This window comes from Danio rerio, chromosome 23 (genome assembly GCF_052040795.2).
Source record: "Danio rerio strain M-AB ecotype USA chromosome 23, GRCz13ab, whole genome shotgun sequence".
Classification (NCBI taxonomy): domain Eukaryota; kingdom Metazoa; phylum Chordata; class Actinopteri; order Cypriniformes; family Danionidae; genus Danio; species Danio rerio.
Window position 1 is genome coordinate 35,782,249 of NC_141043.1, and position 27,735 is coordinate 35,809,983.

Consider the following 27,735-nt stretch of genomic DNA (forward strand, 5'->3'; position numbering starts at 1 on the left):
GCTACAGTATCATCATATTTAAGTATTTTTAACGTGCTTAAGCGTTAAAACATTTACACAAAAGTGTTTTGTGAACACTAGCCATGTCTTTCGGTTTAGATTAAATTGACGCGATTATGCATTCACAATGGTATAATCCACTCTAGGGTGGTCAAATGTATATTTATCTTATCTATTATTTAAATTAATAATATTCATATTTAAGATCCAGATGAGAACAAACTATTTCTTAGTATTTAGAAGACAAACCCCCTATACATGTTGTTTTCACATCCTTTAGAGGGGATCAAGCATTAATTAGGGGGATAAATCGCCCTTAAACCTCCCTGTAATTCACACCCTGGTAAAAAGTACAACATTTTGGTATGCAATATAGCAAAAAATAAGTAAAAGCATATTAAAAATATAACCAAATAAATTACAGATCATTCCATCACTAAATACCTCTGGGAAAGAAACAGGTAGATGGATGTATAAATAAAATAAACAAAAGTGATGCAATTTGATGGTGAAAGTTGAGTTAATCGAGCTGTAGAAATCAGCTATACATTTATGGGGTGATAAAATAGTACCGCAATATGGAGTTCAGGTTTAAATAAATACCTTGATCAGCGGGGATGATGGGAACATCTTTAGCAGCCGGAGAAATGCAGAGAATCTGATTGCCATTCACTCGGCCCTCAACCTCTGTCAGGTTCCCAAAGGAGCAAGTGATTCCAGCGGAAAGATCCGGAACATCTGTCACTTTCACAAGCAGCTAGATGGAGGAAAGAGATGTTGTAGATGAAACCAGGTATGTGTAAAATGTGATCCTTTTTTATTTGATGAACAATAAAGGAATTAAAAGTCGCAATTGCTTAAATCTATTTTTTCAATCAATATTTCAAAAATCATTGTAATTTGCTAATTTGATGCTTTAGAACAGTGATGCCCGACCCCCAGGCCACAGACAATGGTACCAGTACCGGTCCATGGATCAGTTGGTACCAGGCCTTACAACATAAATTATTTCAGTTTTATTTATTATCTAAGTCTAAACGATCTTTCATTTTGAAAAATCTTTTATTTTGAAAAATGACCGTATTTTCTCAGTTTCTCAGTTTTTGTTACATCTCAGTCACTTGAGCGAAATAGATCTGCAACCCATTTGTCAACTCATCAGGTGAACCCACCATGTCTGTGCAAGATTAACTGCTGCAGATCGAAAACGACGATGGCCTTTCCCATATCGCATCTTTTCCGCATTAGTTATTTTCAATGGATTCATGCGGCTTGTGTGCTCATATTGGGAGTGACGCACCAACTAGCATCAGCTTTATATTTTGTATGGAAAACACATTTTGGTCGACTATTTGTCACAGAAATATAATGCAGTGCTTTTAATTTTTTCTATAAATAAAACTTGTAGCAGAGTTGCAGCAATGTTTTGTCAGCTTGTCATCCTCTGAGAAAACAGTTGATGGTCTAGTAATCTACCCCCGGGTGGGTGTCAATCGTTGTCAAAAGTCAATCGTTGACTGGTCCACAGTGACAAAAAGGTTGGAGACCACTTGTCTCCAACCTTAAATAAAGATTCTAAATATTTTCAGTGTTGAATATGGGTTTTTGTATAATTATACTTTATAATCAAATATTTTCATGATTATTTTTTAACAATGATAATAATAATAGGGCGCCATGGGGGCACAGTGGGTAGCACGATCACCTCACAGCAAGACGGTCGATGGTTCGAGCCTCGGCTGGGTAAGTTGGCCTTTTCGTGTGGAGTTTGCATGTTCTCCCTGTGTTCATGTAATTATCCTTTGGGTTTCCCCACCAAGTCTAAAGACATGTGGTACAGGTGAATTTAACAAGCTAAATTGTCCATAGTGTATGTGTGTACACAAGTGTATATGGATGTTTTCTGAGTGATGGGTTGCAACTAGAAGAGCATTCGCTGCGTAAAACATATGCTAGATAAGTTGGCAGTTCATTCCGCTGTGGCTACCCTAGATTAAAAAAGGAACTAGGCAGAAAGGAAAATGAATGAATGTTAATAAAATTTATAATAATAAAAATAATAACAACGAAACTGAGCTACACGGTGGCGCAGTGGATTGCACGATCACCTTAAAGCAAGAAGGTTTGAGCCTCGGCTGGGTCAGTTGCCGTTTCTGTGTAGAGTTTGCATGTTTTCCACTTGTTTGCGTGGGTTTACTCCGGGTGCTCCAGTTTCCCCCACAAGTCCAAAGACATGCGGTATAAGTATAATAATAATAATAATAAGTCCCTTAGACAGCAAATAATTATATTAGAATTATGCTAAGAATATTCTGACTTGTGATACAGAGACAAAAGTAAAATTTAGCTTTGCGTCATATAAATTACATGTCATAATATGTTGAAAAAAAGAAAAAAAAACAAATCTTAAATTGTAATAAAATTTTTCAATTAATAAATGCAGCCTTGATGAGCATAAGACTTTAAAAACATAAATAATCTGACTTTTTACCACTTACGTCCGACCCTCCTCGTTGCTCTGTTTTGTAATTTCCCACATCTATGACATCTAATTACTTCAAAAAGCGCACGGATGTTCTTCTCTGCACTCTTTAGTCTTGTGCACTCTGAGCGACAGCTACAGAATTGCTAATTAGCCGTCTTGTTGTTCGCTGAAGACACACGGAGCGTCCTCAAACATCGACATAAGGCATTGTTTGTGGTTAGCGTGCTCTAGAAAGCATTGTCTGACCATAACAACACTGACGAGGCGTGATGGGAGTCTCTATGTTTTGCCTTTGCTCCTTTCAACATGCGTTAGCTCTCTTTTTTTATTTTCCCTTCACGGCTGCCGATGTGCAGGGAGGGCTAATTGTAGCAAGCATTTCTAATAAAGGTAATTTGATTGTTTTTGCAGCTTTCATGCTCCGCGCAGATAGGCTTGTTGTCATGGCGATGGTATCCCATCATGGAGCAGCGGTGACCCTGTTGTCATGTTGTGGAGCGCAACGGCACGACAGAAACATCTCATTTAGAGCCGGACGCCTCATTATCTTAATCAGCTAGCTGTGATACAGGCACTCTATCAATTATCTGGACATCGCAATTTCTTCATGGCTTCCCAGACAGGTCTTTTTTTCCCCCAAGCATGCCTTTATATTTCCCGGAATGCCTGAGATTGTACTTTTTGCATGAATAAAAATAATCCACACACTTAAAAATAAAGGTGTCTGGAAGGAGCTAAAAATAGGGCCATATGTAGAGATTGAGAAAGCCCAGAGAATGAGTATTTTGACAAGTGTGTGTGATTTAATAATTCAGGTGCAAGGTAAAATGACTGTACGCTGTCTGAGGGAACTAGGATTGCTTCAGCTGTGTCATTCAGCATGATTCTGCCTGCCCCAGCTTCTCTTATTGGAAGGTAATTGATAGTGAATTGTGATCGAATGGTAATTTTGCTCTACGAGTTTGGTCACGTTTGATTAGGCTTGTTCTCAGTAAAAAACAGAGCTAATATACAGGACTAAAAATGGAAAAATGTGACATCTGGTCATCTTATTTGGGGGCTAAACCAGGAATATTCCATATTCTGATAGGGTTATAATGCAATCACTGGCCCTATAAAACCTTCTCTCTTAAATTCCGCTTTATTCAAGTTCTTCTGGATTTAATTTTAGTAGTTAAAATATATTTTAAGGGCGACGCAGTGGCGCAGTAGGTAGTGCTGTCGCCTCACAGCAAGACGGTTGATAAGTCGCTGGTTCGAACCTCGGTTCAGTTGGCGTTTCTGTGTGGAATTTGCATGTTCTCCCTGCCTTCGCGTGGGTTTCCTCCGGGTGCTCCGATTTCCCCCACAGTCCAAAGACATGCGGTACAGGTGAATTGGGTAGGCTAAATTGTCCGTAGTGTATGAGTGTGTGTGTGAATGTGTGTGTGGATGTTTCCCAGAGATGGGTTGCGGCTGAAAGGGCATCCGTTGTGTAAAAACTTGCTGGATAAGTTGGTGGTTCATTCCGCTGTGGCGACCCCGGATTAATAAAGGGACTAAGCCGACAAGAAAATAAATGATAACAATCGAAGAAGCTGGCAGAAAAACCAACACGTTCTCAATAGAGAATTCTGCCTAAAATATGTTCCCTGCTTTGGGTTATAAAATTTCCAACAATTTGGTGCCGTGACCCGGATAGAAGCTAAAATCACCAATTTCCAACAGAATCTTCTTTTGTGTTCTGCAGAAATTAAAAACAACTTAAATGCGTGCCACTAAATTCTTTAAAATGGATTAATCAGTAATGTAACATGAAGTCATTATGAATTTTATTAAATTATTAACAAGCAACTGCTGATTTGAAACGTGTAATGCTGCATCATTTTTTTTTACAATATTTGTATACTTAAAGAATAGATGGCAGTAAATCAAATTTAGTCAGAACCTTAAAAGCTAATTCCTCTAATTACGCAATCCTAGAACTGCCCCTGGTTACATGCGCATCAGATTGTGTAAACCAGACTACAGCTAGTTTTGTCTTATGATAGGATTCTGTGATCTACGCCATTAAACAACATTTATTTTTAAGAGAGCAGCTAAAAATAATGCTAAAAACTCGATTCTTAGCCTTGAAATGATGTTTCAGTCTTCTTAAATGCAACTCCTACTCCGGCCCACACATTTTTTGGCATCTCACCCACACATATACCTTTCCCAAAGGCCTCTGTTTCCAGATATCTTGCTCTTTGAGAACTCCCACACAGCAAGCGCATGATTTCCAAACCCAAAACTGCTTCTCAAACATTGCACTGAAAGCTAATTCATGCTAATTTCTCTTGCTGGAAGGAATCCATGCGTCTGTATTTGAGTCCACGTCACCTTGAGGTTATTGAGGTGTTTGTGTTGGTGTGAGTGTAGGGTGTAAATGGTGTCTCACCGGTACGCTGGGTTCAGACACGGCGATGCTGTCTGGGTACACTGTAGCTTTCACACACTGGTTCAGCGTGGCGGCAAAGCGGTACGGCTCGTTTGCCCGCTCACAACGATCTCTTTGAGAACATCTATATCAGAGAGAAAGAGAGCAGATTAATTAGTTGAAAAAATATTGGGACAAGCACAAAGAGCTTTATTAAACTGGCAGGCACTTACAGTGCTTTCAAAGCAAACATGTTTATCAGTTTGTTTTCCCTGGCATTCACTGTGAGCGCCGTACGTAGATAACCTTTCTCTCAGTACACGGGTCAGAGACGAAAAGAGCTTCTCAGGCAACAAAACAATGAGGACAAATTATGACTAATACATTTTTATTAGGATTTACAGAACACACTGACTAAAATGCCACAGAGTGTAACAACAGTTTATATACCAACACATCTTTCCAGGCATATTTAGAGCAATAATCATTTGATGACATAATAAAAGACTATATTTAAAGAAACACTCAACTTTTTTTTTAAATATAAGCTCATTATGAAGCTCCCCTAGAGTTGAACAATTGAGTTTTACTATTTTTGAATACATGCAGTCGATCTCTATGTCTGACGGGAGCACTTTTAGCTTAGCTTAGCATTAGGGCTGCACGATTGATCAAAAAAAGATCACGATCTCGATTCGACCCTACACTTGATCTTGATTCAGCTTTTTCTACGATTCAGCCAATTATATTTTCAAGGTCAGGAGAAAAGCAAAGCTGTCGCAAAAGTCTTCACAGCAACACTGACACCTTCAAATGGCATTAAAAGTGTCACATACTGTATTTAAAAGGTATAATTCACCCAAAAATGTAATTTCTGTCTTCATGTAATGATGTATTCACGGCTGCAAAATCACACATGAGCTGATGCACTGCTTGTTTACTTCCGAGAATGCGCGCATGCACGCATGACGCCTACTTTAGTGAACACAACCTGGATAGGCTTTGAATAACAGGTAATGAAGTCCATTAACGTTCAGTTTGTTGCACAGAGCGATAGTTTGAGGGCCGTGCAGGAGGTTTGATTTGCATGTTTGTGTTTCTTCTCACAGTGACATCAGCCATGAGCCGCACTCGGAAGTGAAAGTGAAACCTGTGCACACATCATTTAAATGATTATAATTTATAATGCATTTTACAGTTATAATTACGACAAACATTTGATGTTTTTTTTTCTTTCATAGCCAACACAAAGTGCATGAAAATAAATGTTTACCATGTCAGTATAACACCCCTAGCATATATATATATATATATATATCATCTTGAATATAATGCAAGAAGCAATCTAATGATGACAAATGTCTGATTTTACCAGTGAAAACAAATGGACTAATAATGCTGTCAATAACAAATGACAAGCACATGTCTTAAACATAATAAATCAATATAATTATGAATAGTTCTATTCTGATGTCATAATTTTACTGTAAATTAACAAAAAGGACATATTGAAAGTCTGTTCAAGTCCACCATAATGACTATACAAAATTTAGGATTTTAAGCAACAGTAGACCTAGACCTAATATTATTTTTGTTGTTTTACTATATGTTTGAGAATGAACAATAATAATAAGCTAATCATATAAACCTATTTACAGAATTGTGAGAAAATCGTAATCAGCATAGGTTGTTGAATAGCTTAGACCATTAGCATTTCGCTCAAAAATGACCAGAGTTTCAATATTTTTCTATTTAAAGCTTGAAACCTCTGTAGTTACATTGTGTACTAAGACTGCAATCATAGTAAAATGACAAGTTGCTATTCTCTAGGTTGATATGGCTATACTCTCAGTCCGCTGTAACAATCAAGGTACTCTGCTAGCATACCTTGGCTTTTAGTAACAAGGATCTCAGTGCAGCCCTAAAATTACAATTCATTTTCAGTTTCTTATTCTCTATCAATATCCTTTAAATCACTAGCTTTTTACACATTTTTCATCCATTACTGCATCTATGAGTGTCAGATGATCATTCAAAAATCAGTATACAGTAGCAAGAAACATTTTATTATGTTTTATTATGAATATTAAAAAGTTTGTATGGCAGCTAACTTGTTACCTTGCTGCTCATCAAGCAGTGCATACTTCTGAGACAGCAACATGATTTAATCACATACAACAAAACCGAGAGAGAGCTTTGGTTATAACCATGGGAATACAATACTACAATACTAACTGAAATGTCATCAAATGTGGAAAATGTTGGTCATGAATGTACATTCACACAAAAAGACACTCGAGCAGCACTTTGAGATGCCATGTTTTTTTTAGCTCATCTGTAAGAAATGACACACCCAGGATTGTTGGATTTCAAAGGCAGAGACGGACACATCTTTGGAAATTCGATGAGAAGTAGATATCTCACGAGGCAGGAAGTGAAGCAGAATTTGGATTCGGACATGCCTTGATGCATTCCCGCCCTGGAATGCTGCTTCCAAAGGACGCATTTTTAAGCTCATTGTTTCTCTGCATTCCTTCAGCAAAAGACAGCATTTTTTATAGTGTCATAAACATTTTTAATGCCATGTTTCATTAGTGTATTATGTCCTTGCTAAATAAAAGTATTGAATTATTTAAAACACTAATTATAAATAACTTTTGAATGTAACTTTGAAAAGTGTTTTATTTTCCCACTGCTGATTTCAGCTGCTGTCCTTGGTGCTGAACCCGTCATCCAATCCCTTCCCTAGAAATATCAATGAGTAACTTCTACTTCCAGACCAGCTTTTCAGACTTTACATGTCTAAATCTATTATTACTGTCACAAGCCACTAATGTTGCTGTATAATTCCCAAAAATGTCCCCTTATTCCTGATTTTTTTTTACTTCCCAAAAGACACTGATTGACAGAAAATCTGCTAAAATACAATTCTTGTCACATTTATACACAGAGCCCCTCGCTAACAGAAACTATTACGCTTGATTTATCCTACAGTTGTAAATCTTACAGTACTTTTGCAGATCTGAGGGTTATTTTTACTCTTCACACTACATTCATTCAGCCTGTCAGTTGCTTTTGACTCAGTCTGCCTCTCTCCTTTTTTCCCTCTGTCGCTAACAAAGAGAGTGTAGGCTTGCAATTTGCCGTGTCTTTTTAACATGCCTAATGCTCAGGAGGGGGGGGGAATGACACTTAATGTGCTTTCAGATGTCCGGGACGGCTTGTGCATACTTTACTGTCTGAAACTGTGGGTGTGTGTTTGTCTGTGTGAGTGTGTACATCTATCCGAGGCTCTGGGTTGGATTTCAGAGGAGGAGGTGAGTTTTTTTGGGGGGATGCTGCATCGCCATGGCACCGAGAGATGGCCGTTATAATGTGTGTGCGCATGTAAGTGTTTGTACTTAGTGGGCAAGCTCTTCTCTCTCTTTCAGTAAATGAAGTATGTGTGTGTGTGTGTGTGCGCACGTTTCATTTTATCTCCTGAGGGGTTTATTCTTACTCTCAACAGGCTTGGTCCTCTGAAGACCTAAAACGGAATGATCAGAGAGCTGCATGTGCATATAAATCAAAGAAAATAACTCAACATACATGCATTATGGCAAATATTAAGTCTAGGTTTTTATATGTTATATTAAAAATGTATAATGCAATATATAAAAGTAATAGTTTTACATGTAATCATACATAAGAATAATCTGATATGCAATATTTAGATAGTTCATTGCACACTATATGAATACATAATATTTCATGTTTTGTCTGACCAACAGTTGTAAATATACATCCTTTTCTGTCATTTAGCCCTGCAACACATTTCAAACAATGTTGGGACAGAAGCAATTTAGGGCTAGTATACAGGGAAATTGGTTAAATAGTGATGTGTTTTGAAACAGGTGATGTCAACAGGTGGTTGTAATTACCATTTGGTACAAAAGCAGCATCCAAGAAAGGTCTAATCCTTAAAATATGGGCCATGGATTGCCAGCTTGCCAACAACTATGTTAGAAAATTATTGAAATGTCTAAAAACAATGTTCCTCAAAAAAAGATAGGAAGACATTTGAATATTTCCCCTTCAACAGTGCATGCCATTATTAAAGGATTCAAGGAATCTGAAGGAATTTCAGTGCTTAAAGGACAAGGGTGCAAGCTTAAGCTGAACAATAGTGATCTCCGATCCCTAAAGCGGCACTGCAGCGATATCACCTCATGTGCTCAGGACTACGTTGGCATACCTTTGTCAAGTACCATAATATGTAATTACATCCGTAAGTGCTATTTACAACTCCACTGTGCTAAAAGGAAGCCCTATGTTAACACAAAAGCATCATAAACTTCTCTGGGCTTGTAAGCATGGACCATCACACAGTGAAAACATGTATTAAGGTCAGATGAATCAGTATTTCAGGTATTTATTTCAGGTATATACAGTTGAAATCAGAATTATTAACCCCACTGAATTATTAGCCCCACTGTTTGTTTTTCCCCAATTTCTGTCTAACGGAGAGACAATTTTTTTTAACACATTTCTAATGATAATAGTTTTAATAACTCATCTCTAATAACTGATTTTTCTTTGCCATGATGACAGTAAATACTATTTTAATAGATATTTTTTTCTATATAAAGTGACATTTAAAGGCTTGACTAGGATATTTAGGTTAACTAGGAAGGTAATTAGGCAAGTTATTGTATAACGATGGTTTGTTCTGTAGACTATTCATTCATTCATTTTCTTGTCGGCTTAGTCCCTTTATTAATCTGAACCGCCAACTTATCCAGCATGTTTTTACGCAGCGGATGCCCTTTCTGTAGACTATCGAGAACAAATATAACTTAAAGGGGCTAATACATTTGGTTTTTAAAGCTAAAATCTGCTTTTATTCTAGCCGGAATAAAACAAATACGACTTTATCTAGAAGAAAACATATTATCAGACATACTGTGAAAATGTCCTTGCTTTGTTAAACATTATCTGGGAAATATAAAAAAAAAATAATTTAAAGGGGGGCTAATAATTCTGATTTCAACTATACATATAACATTGGACTTTGTTAAAGACGTGACTACAAAGAATTTTATGTTTCTTTAACTTTTTTTACGTTTTAATAAGTTAATGAAATCTAAATTTAAATCTGGTCACAACTATGTTTTGTTATACAAATTTAAACTTAATATTTTAGTTTCACTGAACCATGTTGAGACGACTAGAAAAATGTATTTGATTCAACTAAAAAACATGCAGCAGGATATTTTTTGCAATGTTTTACGCCCTTCACATGAGTATTGTGTAATAGCTTTTTGGCTATTATGTATCACTTTAATGATGTATTCAGCAAAATGTCTTTTTTTTTAATCTACTGTACGTCTCAATATGACATTGACAGGCTTTACTGTGGTAAATGTAACATTATTGTTTATCAGTGTTTTTTTTCTGTTTTAATGCATAAAGAAACACTGATTGCTTAAATAAAGGAGGCAATAAAGATTTCAGTAGTCATTCAGTAACTTTCAACACATCTTATGTTGATGTTGATATTCACATTTATTTAAGGCCATAATTAGAAATAAAGATGCCAATTAGTTAATGATCTGCACTGATATTTAAGCTGATGGAGCCAAAATGACCTGTTAAATCAAATTAAAGTGCATAAAATTACTATTTACGCTTTAAATTCCAGAAAATAGTCTGCAACCTAAATTTGGATGCATCCCTAGCAAATATATACTGCATTTTCACTGTTGAGCGAGCATACCTTAACACACACCACTGTTAATTATTAATTATTAATATGCATTTATATTTATGTGTAGCATTAATGTTAAAGGACGCATAGTTTATTTAACAAGCTTTAAGGTTTATAAATGACCTGTTTTAAGCATGTGTTTGTGTGTGAGAGAGAAAGCAAGTAAAGTAATAGTAGTGGTGACTTCACCTTTATGTTCCTCTCTACCGCCTGCTTTTAGCCCCGCACACCAGACAAGCAATTACTGTCTTTCCTCCTCCTTACACACTCAACACACACACACACACACACACACACACACACACACACACACACACACACACACACACACATGTGTGTGTACACACGGCCCTGACAAAGAGCAGACAGACGACAGGAGAAGATTTTCCCTTGTTTCTTTCCTGCATCCCCAAAACCTCCCATGAGGTGCGTGTGAGTGTGTGTGTCGAGACATCTGATTGAACAAAGCTCAGAGCGAACGGATGAGGGGACGTTTTACACATCTTTTAAAAGAAATCTTAGAAGAAAGCTGTGAGGATTGTGAACTTCTCCTGAGAGGGCTTGGAAGAGGAGAAGCAGACAACAGAGGAGTCAAAATGAGATAAATATAGACAAGACGGGAGAGAAAAAGAGAGAGGAGACGATAGAAAGGATGAGTGGAAAATATGAGACAAGAAAAAATGAGACTAAAAAAGTGGAAAGGTAGGTGAAAATAGGAGAGAAAATGAGAGAAAAGAGAAGTGACGAATGTTGGTTTGAAATAATGTGAGATAAAATAAGACGAGTCAAAAAGGAAAACAAGTGAAAGTGAGAAGATCTGGAATGAGACAAAAGAACAAGGCACACAATGAGAAGAAATGTGCACTGTAAGGACCATTACCAGTTCTATTTTGGTACCCCTACCCCTTCCCCTTGGTCCTTGAAACAGAGTGTGAAGGGGAAGGGCTTCAAAATTTACCTTGAAGAAATGGGACAACTCTACAACACCAGCACACGTCATCATATGTGGTCATGAGCTCTTACTTCATATGAGATTGACGATGGCGACTGCTGTATTTATTCCAGTTGTGCTATTTGTGGGTATTTATTTTCAGGAAATCACTGCAGGCATACACACTCAAAGCACTTTACACATTGGGGGGGAATCTCTTCATCCACCACCAGTGTGCAGCATCCACCTGGATGACGCTATGGCAGACAGACCGCACACCACACACCAGCTGATTGGTGGAGAGGAGACATGGAGATGGTTAAGAGGCCATGATGGACAGAGGCCTGGTATAACAACCACAGAGAGTCGGGACCTCAGTTTAACATCTCATCTGAAAGACGGCGCTCACTGAGCAGTATATAATCCCCTTCACTATACTGGGGCATATACCCACACAGACTGCAGGTTGAGCACCACTTGCAGGCCTAACTAACACCACTTTCGGCAGCAATCGTTAGATCAACAAATGTCAGGAGATCACTAAAGTCTTTTGAAAAAAATTGCTCTTTTATGGAAAATCTATCTTAAATTTGTTAGTTTTGTCTCTCCTGTATTTATTTATTTTTTTTTGTAAAAAAGAAAGTAAATATGTTTTGTTTTACATGTATCTTCAAATAAAACAGTGGAAAATAATAATACATCATAAGAAAAGAAGTAAAGCTGAGATAAAAAAAAATTAAGCATCAAAATCAAAAGAAGAATGAAGAACTGAAATGAAAAAGAAATAAGAAGATGAGATGAGAAAGAGGTAAAAGGATAAGGTAAGATGAAATGAGAAGAAATGAAAAGAGAAGTCGAGATGAAACCAGAAGAACTGAGCAACGGGAAGAAAGGCGATGAATGAGACATGAGAAGCTTAGAGAACAGGTGAGCAGTGTTGAGTAGAGCCACCCAATAAAAAATACAAGAGTTGAACAGCAGTGTAAATCAATCTGTAATCTTCAATCTGCCCCAGTGTTTGTCCAACAGGTGGAATAACTCCCTCATAAACAGCCTGAGAGTGCGGATCTGCTTCAGCCCTCGGGATCAATATGTAATTAGGAAATCATTTAGCTGAGCACCAATTCCAAAAAAAAAAACCCCGGAACATACACCAGAATGAATGAGGAAACGTATTTTAAGTGTTGTCATAAAAACTTTACATTTACATAAAAATGTACGATTGTTAAAAGGAGATGTGTCCTTAAACTCCAGCCCCAACCCTAATTGGGGGATGAACAAATCGTACTATGAATGAGACTGTACAAAATATACAAATTCGCCACTAAATCAAAACAGTTAAGAATTACCGTGAGACAGCGTTGGCATGACTGTCATAATCATAATCACATAAGAAATGTAAGGACACGTTTTTCTATGTTGTGTTTTTTATGTTGTGTTGTGGTTCTACTGCTCTGCTGTCTGAAGTATGATTATCATTCTTCAGCCTGCTGTTTTATGGAGTTTTGATGGTTGTAAGAGAGGAAATGATTCAAAATAACAAACCCGAGTGGTTGAGTCATGCCTGAATTCACTGCCACTAAACGTTAGCTTTAATGCGAATGGTATTCTAGAGTACTGGATGTTGCTGTACAAAGTATGTGCAATACAATGATAAATGCTGTTTAAACATCTTCAGCATCATGTATTATGCATTTATAAATAAATGTATACATTCAATTAAATTATCCAATTTTCATATATCACCCAGCTAATTTAAAATATTAATTAAGTAATAGATTTAAGAATTGTATTCAGTATTTCGTATATTACTTATTTAAATAATAGATTTAAGAAATAACTGTAAATATTAAATTCTTAATTTAAAAATTACTTATTATTATTATTATTATTATTATTATTATTATTATTTTATTTTATTATTATTATTATTCAATAATTGTTCTTTCAAAAATTGAGGAAATAATATATTTAATGTATTAATGTTCAAACATTATTTAACAAGATAATAAATTAATTATAAAAGTAAAAAAATATATATTTAGGTAGAATTGTTTTCATAATTACAAAAGAAAAGAAGTTATATCCAATTAAATGTTGTAAAACTACATATATTTTATCACTTATTTGAAAACTGCATTCATTTTAAATCAATTTGTTCTAAAACCGCAGTTGTCATTTCTTACTGGCGCTTATATTATGTTATATTATATTATATTATATTATATTATATTATATTATATTATATTATATTATGTTATATTATGTTATATTATATTATATTATATTATATTATATTATATTATATTATATTATATTATATTATATTATATTATATTATATTATATTGTATTATATTATATTATATTATATTATATTTCACTTTGGATATTTTACATATTATTCTATGCACTTTGAATGCATAAGAAAAATGTAGTTTATTTATTTGACAGGAGGCTTGAAAAAATTGACTAAATGGAAATATGATAAATACATATACACAACATTATAATTCTTTACATAAAATTACTGAAGGCAAAAGCAAAGGCGACATAATCCAACAAACTAATAGACTATTTGTGCAAACACTGCTGTTTTGTTTTTAACCACTTTTTAAGAAAACGACTAAAATATTTATATTACTTTCTGATTTTAGACTAACAGGTAAATAATTTCACAGTTTGGCTCCCTTTACAAAGAAAACAGATTGACCAAAAGAGGTCTTACACTTTGTCACTAGACAGTCACCATTAGCAGTTGCCCGTGTGACTCTGTGAGAGGTTTGATGCCGACTGATTAAATCAGAAAATAGGATTGGAACATGATTATTAAAACATTTAAAAACCAATTTAAGATAACTACATTTGATAAAACTATCAAAACTAAAAAGGTTATGTTTACATAAAACTTCACATGATGCCACCGCATAGGCTTTAAGTCCATAACTTTAAATGCTTGTTTATATTTTGGGTCAATAGGCCTTAATGTAGTTAAAGAGGCTTGTGTCCATGATGTAATGCAATATGTCAAGTGAGAGAGTGTGTGTCAGTGTGTGCATGTATAATTTTGTAGCTTAATATGTTAAAAACCTTCTAATAAAATGAAAACAGTTTAGACTTGGCTTAATATTCTTACTTAAATTTTTAACATGACTATCAAATTTTAAATTAATATCTAGAGTTATGCCAAAGATACTTAAATTCATTCACTTCTTCAATAACTTTATTTTTAATCAGCACCTCAAATGTATCCCGTACAGGCCTATTTTTTTATAGAGAAGCAATAGAAACTGTTTTATTGACATTCAACGTTAAATAAGACAGCTCAAGCCATCTTTAAATATTTTGTAAAGCCCTGCACGGTGTTTTAGCTGACACATAGATGACTGTATCATCTGAATATAACTGGCCGTTAATCCCAGGTCAGCAATCTGGAAGATCATTTATGTACATTGTAAACAACAATAAGCCAAGAACAGACCCTTGAGGTACTCCCATATTGCTAGAACTCACAGATGACTTCACTCCATTGACCCACACACATTGCTGTCTCCCACCCAAATAAGACCCAAACCACTGTAAAGGTCAGACCTTTAATAGTTAAGAATAATGCTCTGATCTGTATCTTAAATAACATTAATAATTAAAATAATAAATAACTTAAATATACATTTGACCACCCCTATAATGGTTCATACCATTGTGAATGCAAGTTTGCGACAAAAGTATGAATTAATCGCTTTGAAACTGGCAAATGTAGAGCACCAGCAGACAGCGTAAGTGTTCACAAAACATGTTTCTTGTAAAATAGACGTTTGTACTGTAGGTGTCTATAAAACTAATTGCAGACTTTGCATTTTATTACACACTTGCTTACATGGAAGTTTAACAGTAAAATAAAAAAAATACAGTTGAAGTCAGAATTATTAGCCCCCCTGAATTATCAGACCCCCCCCCATTTCTGTTTAACGGAATGACAATTTTTTTCAACACATTACTAAACATAATAATAAAAGTTTTAATAACTAATTTCTAATAACTGATTTATTTTCTCTTTGCCATGATGACAGTAAATAATATTTTACTAGATATTTTACGTGACTCTTCTATACAGCTTAAAGTGACATTTAAAGGCTTAGGGGCTAATAATTATGTCACTAAAATGGTTTTTAAAAAATCATACTGCTTTTATTCTAGCTGAAATTAAACAAATAAGACTTTCTCCAGAAGATAAAACATTATCAGACATACTGTGAAAATTTCTTTGCTCTGTTCAACATAATTTGGGAAATATTTAAAAAAAATAATAATAATAAAATCAAAGGGGGGCTAATAATTATGACCAGTCTTTTATATCACAAATGTCATTGAGAACCACTCAATATCCCTCAAAACACTAAACATAGTAACACATTTGATTCATAAATTTGATGTAATTGAATTAAATATACAAATTTGGCTAACTGAGGCATATTACCGAACCTAATCGAAAAACTTGACCCCCCCTTTCGTCAATGTATAATTTGCACCCTGAGTGTGAGTACAGTATATCAGAGAGAGAGACAGAGTGAGAGAGAGAGAGAGAGAGAGAGAGAGAGAGAGAGAGAGAGAGAGGGAGAGAGATTGAGAGAAAAAAATAATGTTTCCCCACAGCACGGATCAAACCCTGATCCCGCTGTGAAGATCGGCTCCCTCCTGCAACGCCCAACACAACCAATGCAAACAAGACCCAAACACCAAACACTCATATTGCATAACGCTAAATATGCTTACATTCAAGCCTTAAACACTAAAGACTCTCCTCCTCCCTCCCTCTTTCTCCCTATAATGAGCTCAATCCTGAAAGCGATTATGGTTCGGCTGGAATGATCTCCGCTGGATCACTGATATTAAAACAGCCTTTGACCTCAATAGATTTCAGCCAATCAGATCATCTGCAGGATTAGTGTTCTCCACGGGGCCCGAGGAGATTACGTCTCCTAAATCTGACAGCAAAACTTCAGACTGTTTGTGTCTCAAGATGGTGACGTCTGCGGGTCATATGCCAGGTATAGACAGATATCAGACAGATGCTGTTTGCCTCAATAGTGTAAACACAGCAGATTTAGTGCTGCCTCATATGCTCAAACACTGTGTCTCTCGCTCTTTTTGTTTTTTTCTCTCTCTCTCTCAATCACATGGCGTGCAGCAGCTGGCGATAATTAGAGGGATTTTTTAGCAGATCACACTGTTCTGAAGTGAGGTAAAAACGAAGAGAGAGACACCACATCATTTCTAAAGCTTGGCTCGCACTGAGCAGTTTGGGCCATGATTTGGTCGTCTGAGGCCAATTTTGGAAATTCCAAAAGATTTTTATTATTCTAGATTAAATCTTTGGTCTTTGATCATTTGATTGGCGATTAAAGGCCATTGAGATCTAATTTTCTCTCTGAAATTCTGGCAGTGTGACTTCTTCATGATGAGCATCAAACCAAGAACCAATATCTTGTTATGTGTTTTGTTTTTGAATTTGAAATCAGTTTTTTAGAATAGGAGGTTTTGGAGTGTTTAGCCACTCTTGTCATTTTTGTTTATTTGGTGTATTATGTTTATCTTGGTATTAGCTTTGGAGTATATGTAGGCCCACACGGAATCTGCAGGCAGAATTCTGGAGATTTTTAGCCCATAATTGATTCTGTCTTTTTACTTTTGTAAATGTGTGTAAAATTATATTTAGTCAGTTTTTAAATTAATATTAGTAATATTATTGTCTAATATGAAAATATTTATATGATTTATTTACAATAAAGTTTGTAAAGTATTATTTTCTGTCTTTTAGTGGATATATTATATAAGAGACTTATTTGTTTACTAAATAAATGGATGTAATTGGGTTTGCATTGTAAACATTAAATACAAGTTAAAAAGGTATTATTTTTATTTCATCTATTAAGGTTTTAGTTATGATACTCCAAAAATCATTCCGCATAAATCCGCAGGTTTTAACACAATTCTGCGCAGAAATAGCAAAAATGTCCGCAGATTTCGTCTGGCCCTATGTATTTATTTACATGACAAAGATTCCAGTGTATAGGCTATTATTCTTTATTTTGTCATTTTTGTTTTGTTAATTTCTTTGACTTGAGCTTGCTACTTAGCACTACTTTTGCACTATATATATTTTTAGAAACAAGCAAATCAAACACAGATGATTAAAGCAATGTAATAAAGTTATCAGATTGAATTGTTTTTTTTAAGAAGTAATGCAAGATTGTAATATATTACTAATAAAAGTAACTTTTTTCAACACCTGACACAAGAAATTTAATGTAGTATTTTAATAAATAAAATGTATTTTTAAATAAATTTAAATACATTTGAAATGTATTATTTAATGTAATAAATTATTATTATTTTTATGGTATTCCTTAAAGATTTTTTTTAAATTATCTTTAACACATTGAATTTAAAACTTTACACATATAATTTTTAATTATTATTTTACATTTTAAAGACAAGCGAATTATGAACGTTTATACATCAAAACAATAAACATATATCCACTTTTATATAAGGTTGTTTTACGTGCAGAAATTGTGCCACATGTCAGAATGTAGTAACATGTAAGAATATAGTAAAATGCAAGGAATTTTTAAATACAGCAACAGGTAAAAATACTAAAATAAATGTGGTCTATATGTTGAAATATCTGTGCCAAAAGATATATATAGGGAAGTCATCATGTCAGTTGAAGTTGCAAATTAGTGAACATAAATCAAGTATACGATGACAAGATAGAACTTCGGCAGTAGTAAGACATTTAATAGATTTTGGACATGACGCTAAACAACTAGAATGTATAGGAGTTGAAGAAGTATTTGAGTCACATAGAGGAGGAAATCTAAATAAAAGATAATTAGAAAGAGATTTTAGATTCATAAATTAAAATCACTTACACTAAGAGGAATGAATGAGGAGTTGGACCTTTCTATGTTTCTTTAATGGTTTGTTGTTTAGCTATAATATTGTGAATCATACATTTTGAGTATGTAATGATATAAATAATGAGATGAAAATGTAATTTTAATGTTTTGGACTGTCAGAATTTCATCGCATTGATGTAGACATGAATAAGTGAATGATGATTATTGATATGTTATTTCCCTGTGCAATAGAGATAATGCTTTAAAGGTGAAGGTAAATATTCCTCGTGCTTAATTACATTATATTAAAATTAAAATGAGATTAAGTGGCCTTCTAACCAATAATGTAATGTGGTTGACTGTGGAACAAAAGGGGGAAGTGAGGAATGAGGAAGACATTGTGCCAAAACGTCTGTTTTGTATCACCTATGAATGTAAAATAAAAGCTATACAAAGTAAATTTCATGAATGTGAATCATGACCTTCTGAACTACATACATATCATTTTCTATAATTATATACATTTCTATAAATAATCTTCCTTAAGTAGCTTTTTTTTTTATCACAGAACCCAAACATTTAAAGAATAAATCAATTTGACACAACTGACCCAGAGAGGCTCGAACCAGCAGCCTTCTTGCTATGAGGCAATTGTGCTACCCACTGCTCCACCACGCCACCCTTTATTAAATATTTACTTTCTGATAAGTCATCTCTGGTGATATAAGATATAATCACAACAGCAGAAGCATTTTTAATGTTTTAGCTATAAAACATCTTCTCCAGAACTTTAATGATTCCAAAACAGTGTGCTGATATCTGAACAACCTTAAATCTAACATCATGACTTGATTTGAACTCTCTAAGAACCACATCGCTTAAAAAAAAACATCACAAAAATAAAAAAAACATTTTTGATTCAAAAGCGTGTGTTAGTATAAACCTGTGCTGCACTGAAGCATTTGGAACGCTTTAGTTATAAAGTATGTGCAAAGGAGGAGAAATCATTACAGTGGAGGAGAGGTTAAAAGACTAATGAAAGCATGCTAGAAGGTGTCAGCAATCTCTCTCTCTCTCAGATCCGGACTCCATGGGGGCCGTGAGGAGTGAGAAATGAGCAAATATGAGTGTGGAGCTGAAATTGGAGCAAGTGGAAGAGAGAGAGAGAAAGAGAAAGAGAAAGAGAGAGAGAGAGAGAGAGAGAGAGAGAGAGAGAGAGAGAGAGAGAGAGAGAGAGAGAGAGAGAGAGAGAGAGAGAGAGAGAGAGAGAGAGAGAGAGAGAGCTGTTAATTTCATTATGAGAACACTGACTTGCTTTGGGGAGGGACGAATACTAGAACACATGGAGAAAGATGATATATTGATATTTTATATTAATATTTTAATATAGTTATATTCACAGTGTTCATCTGTATTTATTTTCTGTGTCATAAAATAGGCAAAAATGTAATCTAAAAAATGTATAGCTTGTTTTAATTAAATATAAATATTATGTAGTAATTTATTAAAATATATAAAAAAATTATTTATAATATGAAAATGATTACAATGAAACTATCAAAACCATTTAAATGTTATTTAATATTAATTTATTATTAATAATTATAATAATTATTCAATAATCATACAATATTTTTAAATATTTAAACCAATAAATGTTAAATTATTTGTAATAACATTTGTTGCATATCACATAGCGTATACCACATACTACTAACATTAATTGTAAAATAATAATAATAATAATAATAATAGAAAAAATATTATTATTATAAATACATAATGTTTAATAATTTAAAAATATAAATGTATTTATTAAATACAATGTGAAAGTAATATTTTGGTATTTTAACATTTTAGAAAGAACAATTATGATAAAAAAAAGTACATAAAATACTAAAATGTTCATTTATTTTTAATAAATATAGTAATTATCCAATAATTAAACAATTACTTTTTAATATTTAAACCAATAAATTATGAATGAATTATTTGTAATTAGCTTTTAGTTGCATATCATAGTGTACACCACATGCTAGTAATATTTTAATAATATTAATAACAATTGGAAAATAATAATACATGCATAATTCAAAAATATAAATGTGCTTATTAAATACAATTTAAATCTATTATTTTGGTATTTCAACATTTTAGAAGGAAGAAATTATATAAAAGGTACATAAAAAACTGCAGTAGCACTATACTTGAACTACAAAAATGTTATTTAATATTTATTTTTATATTAATAATTATAATAATTATTCAATAATTATACAATTATGTTTAATATTTAAACCAATAAATATTAAATTATTTGTACTCAGCTTTTAGTTGCATATAATTTAGCCTATACCACATGCTTCTAACATTTAAATAATAATAATAATAATAATAATAATAATAATAATAATAATAATAAATACATAATGTTTAATAATTTAAAAATATAAATTTACCTACTAAATACAATTTAAATCTAGTATTTTGGTATTTTAACATTTTAGAAGGAAAATTACATATACAATTAGATATACATAATTAGATATATAAAACTGCAGTAGCACTATACTTAAACTACTAAAATGTTATTTAATATTAATTTATTTCAAATAAGTATAATGATTATTCAATAATTATACAATGCTAGTAATATTTAAATATTAACAACAACAACAACAACAATAATAATAATAAAATATAAATTTACATATAAAATACAATTTAAATCTAATATTTTGGTATTTTAACATATTAGAAGAAAATAAAAATGATAAAAAAGGTACATAAAACTGCAGTAGGACTATACTTTCAGCAGCTTTTGCTAGTGAATTAATAAACACACAAGCTTGTCTGCACAAAAAGTACTGTAATGTTTGAAATGGGAATGGCGTCTGTATTACACGAGCTTTAATACAGCAGAAAGCCCCAGAGGACTGATGGAGGAATGTAATCCTGCCGAGCTCACAGCACACGCCGAGACGAAAAATAAAACACAGCCCCATGCTGAATGGAGACGCTCAAATACCGCTCGCTTCGCCAATTATTTGTTCCTGTCCTGTCGGGAGTCATGTAAATTACTTTAAGTGCACTTTTCCAAGGAAAGTACGCCCGCCATTACTGTAATGATGACAGCCGAGGGTTTACACACCCCTACCGAGTCTGGACACAGCAGACAAGACAACAAAAGCACTAAAAGAAGACGAGCTCGCTGCTGTCAGCTGTGCGTTGTTCTAGCAGCATTAAATTCGGCATTTAAAAGCATGCAAGCATCTGAAGATTCAGCATTGTGAGATGTTGCAGTTGCGCTACTCCACCACTAGAGGGCAAACAACCTCTGTGCCATCTGAGCAACTCCTTCTCTAGTAGTCATTGCTAGACTTTTAAGGTAATTCCATCGGGCTTTTTTTGGAGATTGTAGGTTTTAAGCAGATAAAAAGCATGGCTATTCATTTCTAACTGCACATGTGCATATGAAAAGTGAACTTACATGTTATGCAGGACACACCAGCCGCAGTGTGGATCTCCTGAACTCAGACACTCTCCGCATGTGCTATACTGCTCACAGGACTCGATCGGCACCCGGGTCACCTGAAGAGACAAACAACAATAGACTTAAGAATTTTCACTTAATTAAGTACTAATATTTGAAGTAACATATGACAGTTACTCATTTATCTTTTTAAGTTAAATAATCTGGAAGAAACCATCATTACAGTTTAAAAAGAGCGCTGTATTTTCTCAAGAGTTTTTTATTCATTCATGTGATGTCACACACTTAAAGGAATAGTTCAACCATATTTCTCGAGCACATTTAAGTTCAATCTCAGTTGGCCACAATTCTGTACACAGGGATGTAAATGAAAACAAAAACAGAGGGAAGACAATAAAAAGCAATATAAATAAATAAAAGCAAATAGCTTCACACATTATTTACATTGAAAGCACAATTGAAAATATGCATTTTTAGCCTTGATTTGAATTCAGCAAGCGAGGTAGTAAGTTGTGCAGAAACAAAAACATCCAAAATATTGTCAATATTCACACTTCCACCATTTGTTCTTAACCTGTTAGTGTTTCTGTTAAACACAAAAGAAGATATTTTGAAAAATGTTGGAAAACAGATTTACTTTCAAAGTATTTGTTTCTACTATGGATGTCGATGGCTGCTTCTTTCCAAAATACTTTAGGATATACTGGTTTGTATTCAACAGGAGAAATACATTCATAACACTTTAGTACACTTGAATGTGAGTAAATTATGAGAAAATGGTAATTTGTGGGTGAACTATCTCTTTAAGGCTTCGATATAACCATAGTATTTTCTTCCCGAAACATTGGTCTGAAAATAATTTACTAACTCTTTAATTAAACATGAAGCTGACAGATCCAAAGAGATGAATACAGCATACACTAACTTGTTTATTATTCAGTGGCAAGATGTTGCTAAACAGTCAAAAACAGTGGGTGGCGCAGTGAGTAGCACGATTGCTTCACAGCAAGAAGGTCGCTGGTTCGAGTCCTGGCTAGGTCAGTTGGCATTTCTGTGTGGAGTTTGCATGTTCTTCCCGTGTTTGCCTGGGTTTCCTCTGGGTTCTCCGATTTTCCCAACAGTCCAAAGACATGTGATGTAGGTGAATTGGGTAAGCTAAATTGGTCATAGTGTATGTATATCAATGAGTGTGTATGGATGTTTCCCAGTGAGGTTGTGACTGGAAAGGCATTCGCTGCATAAAACATATGCTGGATAAGTTGGCGGTGCATTCCGCTGTGGCAACCCCTGATTAATATAGGGACTAAGCTGAAAATAATATGAATGAATGAATGTATTTACTGACGGTCAAGATGATTGTTATTAGTTTCAGTGGTTGATATGTGGCAATACCATACCATAAAATGTTGTGATTGACCAATCAGAATCAAGTATTCCAGAGAGCTGTGTGACAAATAATAGCGTATTCATTGGTAAAATGTATACTGTGCATATGTGTGTGCGTGTGTAACAGAAACAGAAGAGAGGAAACAGGACACAAGCAGCTGTGCTACGGCCACTCCGAGGAACAGCATTGACACAGGGCTCTTTTGTGTCGCCCCACTGCACCTGTCCAGATAGGTATGAATACACACACACACACACACACACACACACACACAAGCACACCTACATAAACGTGAGTGTGTGTATATATATATATATATATATATATATATATATATATATATATATATATATATATATATATATATATATATACACATACATACATACATACATACATACATATATGTTGTATATATAAAAGTGCATGTATATACATACATACTAAATACTAGCTCATCAAAAAATAAAACATGTAAATAAATAAACAATAATAATAAAAACTAAAATAATTAAATTAATTAATAATAAATAAATAATTTAATTACCTTATGTTCAATGTATATTATACATTTATATTATAAAAAAATATATTAAATATTATATACAATAATTAGGGATGCTCAAATCAGGATTTTTGCAACTGATATACCGATTCCTTGTCATGGTGATCAACCGATACCGAGTACCGATTCTGATGCTTCAAAACATGTAAATAAATAATAATGATAACAACAACAACAACAACAATAAAAAATAAAATAATATTATTATCTTTTATTAAAATTATATTATACATTTATATTATAAAAATATATTGAATCATATTATAATAAGTAGGGATGCTCCGATCAGGATTTTTGCAGCTGATACCGAGTACCGATTCCTTGTCATGGTGATCGGCCGATACCGAGTACTGATTCTAATGCATCAAGCTTTATAATGCATGAAGCACATTTTCCCCTAAGTATGATATTTAAGTGTAGATCTCTGTTTACCTAAAAGAATAAATAAAGAAGGTTGCATATAATACCTTAAACACCTCTCTTATAACAATTCAGATGTGAACATGTCATGGTCAGAAGCAGCTTAACAGAGCATAATATATAGCACAGACAAAAAAATTAAATGGTAAGAAAAATGACTGACAATGCAATTTGGAAACAACTTGTTTGAATCAAACACAAAACTAACACAGACACTTGCGTTTGGTTCATGAGGTCGGCCAGATCAGCTAGTACCGATTGAGTCATTAAATGTGATTATCGGCCGATACCGAGCTCCGGCCAAATGATTGGAGCATCCCTAATAATAACTAAACATTATTCATTCGCTATTTAATCATATTACATTACATAATAAAATATGATTACTGTATTATTATTTATTTATGTTTGAATTTATTTATTTAGTATTATTTTATTATTATTTTTATTATTATTATTATTAGTAGTAGTGGTGGTAGTAGCAGCCGTACCTGTAACATCTATTAACGTATTGAAAATTAATATTTACAAAGATAAATACTAAAGATGATTGTGTTAAGTCTGTCTCCAGAGTGAGACTTGACTCAGTAACATAATAAAAAGCATACATGTCACTCCTCAAAACTTAACAAGCAAGCAGTGTGTCTCTGGCAAACAGTCTGACCATATGTCACAGACACACGGACACACACACACACCTCAATAATCAAACACTGCTATACCTCAGAGATGAATGCTAAGCAGACAAACACAAATACACACAGACACACACATGCCCACTGCAACAGACTCCAGCCTGGCTCTGCCCACTGACCCACAATGCCCCTCTCCACTCCACTCGCACAGCCTTCTGCTGCCCACTTGGCATGCTGGGATAGCTCGGCTGATGACCGGGCCACAGCTCTGTGATTTGCGCCTGTGTTTGTAATATCTCTTTTATCTGTTTGTGTGTTTTCAGTGCCAGCGTGGAGCTTGTGATGTGCTCTCTCGTCACTGAGGGGATTTGTTTAGGGTGCACCTGCATCCTATTAACAAACACACACAGGCAAACCAGGAGAGTGTGAAGTCATTGAGGATTCTGGGACTGACAACACTCGTTTTCCGAAGTTTTGCCAAGCAATAATATCTGAATGAATGAATGAATGCTTATATGTGGTCAGGTGTGCTGTAGATGGATAACTAGAACAAACTAAATATATACTTTAAATACATATAACTTAATAACAATTAGTATTTTACCATTGCTAATGTGTTTTTTGTCTATTTATTATTATTTTTTGTTTAAAATTTAATTTATTTTATTTTAATTTTTTATTTATTATTGTGTTTATTTTTATGCCAAGAACAGATGCCATTATTTATATATATATATATATATATATATATATATATATATATATATATATATATATATATATATATATATATATATATATATATATATATATATATATATATATATATATTTATTTATATATATATAAACCCACTTCAACAAACCCTAATTACACTGCCTAATATATTAACAGTAATGATAATAAAATAGTAAAGACACAATAAATAAAATAATAATAGAAGCAAATAGCTAAATTGTATAAAATAAAATACTATCAAATAAATAAATAAATAAATAAATAAATAAATAAATAAATAAATAAATAGACAACAACAATGGGTGATACAATAAGAGATAGTGTTGTGCTATTTCACAACGGTAGGCTAGCATAAACTAAGCATGAAGGTCTGGACAGAGAGAAAAGAGAAAAGGGGAAATTACAGTTACATACAAGATAAGTCACATTATTCCCTATGAAGTACATTTATAGTAGAGAAATAGGATAATAGAATAATATGTTTGGGTTGTCAAACATATGAGAATTAGATAGAACCTCTAATTGAATATAGAATTTTTTCAAGTGTACTGCAGATTAAACATCAGATCTTGAAGCCAATGTGATGCTTTAGGTGGATTTGAAGAGGTAATGTGTTTTAAAGGGCACCCATAAAGCAAAATTAACTTTTGGACAGAACTGTGTGTAGGTATAGTGTGTCCACTGACATATTGAAATGATATAAAAGCAACACATCTCTTTTTTAAATTAAGTGACCTTATAAAAGGATTGAAATCCCTGCAATTTTGAGGCTCATCTCAACATGACATAGTGTGGTTTCCGCACCCACCAAATTAGTTTTACAGAATAGTAATGAGTATAATCATATCAACAAGGCAGGACTTGCAAAAAAAATGGGAAAAGATCTGTTCCGACACTCTGTGATCAGCTGCAGCTCAAAAATTAGTTAAGAATTTTATAAGTTTAGAACTTTTTAAAACAGTGCATGTTTTTAATAAAGACAGTAAAAATCTTTACAGACAAATTCTGGAGACACCAAAGACTTGTTTTACGTTTGAAAAAGGGGGTAAAATAGGTGCCCTTTAAAGAGTTTTTGTTTTTTGAGCGGGGTCTCAATTTTCTAGCTTTTAATGTATTTATGAGGATTAATAATAATAATAATAATAATAATAATAATAATAATAATAATAATAATAATAATAATAATAGTAATGTATGTCCACATAAACCAATAAACATTGACCAAATGTGATTTTTATTATTATTATTTTTATTATTATTATTCATAAATACACTAAAAAAATCTACTTGTATGTGCACATAAACATTGGCCAAATCTGAAGCCATGTGATTAAATTTGCTTAAAGAAAATTTTGTTGAGGGGGCAGCACCAGCGTCCAAAGACAAGGGCAATAGGTGAATTAAATAAAACTAAATTTGCCATAGTGTATGAGTGTGTGTAAATCAGTGTGTATGGGTGTTTCCCAATACTGAATTGAGGCTGAAAGGGCATTCGCTGCATAAAACATATGCCAGAGAAGGTCATTCTGCTGTGGCAACCCCTGATAAATAAGGGACTAAGCCAAAGGAAAATTAATAAATGAAATTTTTGTTGGCCAAACTTTCTGTTGAGTCAAAAAGCTTTTCATCAAAATTATTATGCAAAAAAAAATAAAAATAAAAATAAATAAATAAATAAATAAAAGTCAGGTTTAGTATTAGAAGTCAGACACGAACATAATATGGCCATAAATGACAATTAAGACTCTGCCAGGGACTGTTCATAACTTGGGCGCAGCATCGAGCTTTTTGACGATTACCGCCATTGTGTTTTCTTTATTCTGACACTGGTGACGGGGTCAAAGGGCAGAATGAAGTGGGAGACAGTTTTAAGATGGATGAGTGGGCACACAGTATGTGTTTAGTGAGAGGGGTGGAGAAACATGCTGGGATCCCGTTGTGTATGTGTGTGTGTGCTGTATGGCCGTGTTAAATGTCATTAGTGTGTAAGCGGCGAGGTCTGATGGGGGCGTCCATCCACCTGTCTCAGCAACACA

At 33.7% G+C, this 27,735-nt stretch overlaps 1 protein-coding gene across 21 annotated transcripts in view; it reads right to left on the minus strand.

Moving 5' to 3' along the window:
* plxna2 (plexin A2) overlaps positions 1 to 27,735 on the minus strand; it is a 775,091-nt gene that overhangs the window by 148,756 nt on the left and 598,600 nt on the right. For all 21 annotated transcript variants that reach the window (XM_087307494.1, XM_087307492.1, XM_087307488.1 and 18 more), the window contains 3 exons: positions 21,952 to 22,052; positions 4,905 to 5,028; positions 604 to 757 (listed from right to left, as the gene is read on the minus strand). In XM_087307494.1, coding sequence (XP_087163620.1) covers positions 604 to 757; positions 4,905 to 5,028; positions 21,952 to 22,052 — 379 coding nt within the window. The remainder of the gene's footprint in view (positions 1 to 603; positions 758 to 4,904; positions 5,029 to 21,951; positions 22,053 to 27,735) is intronic.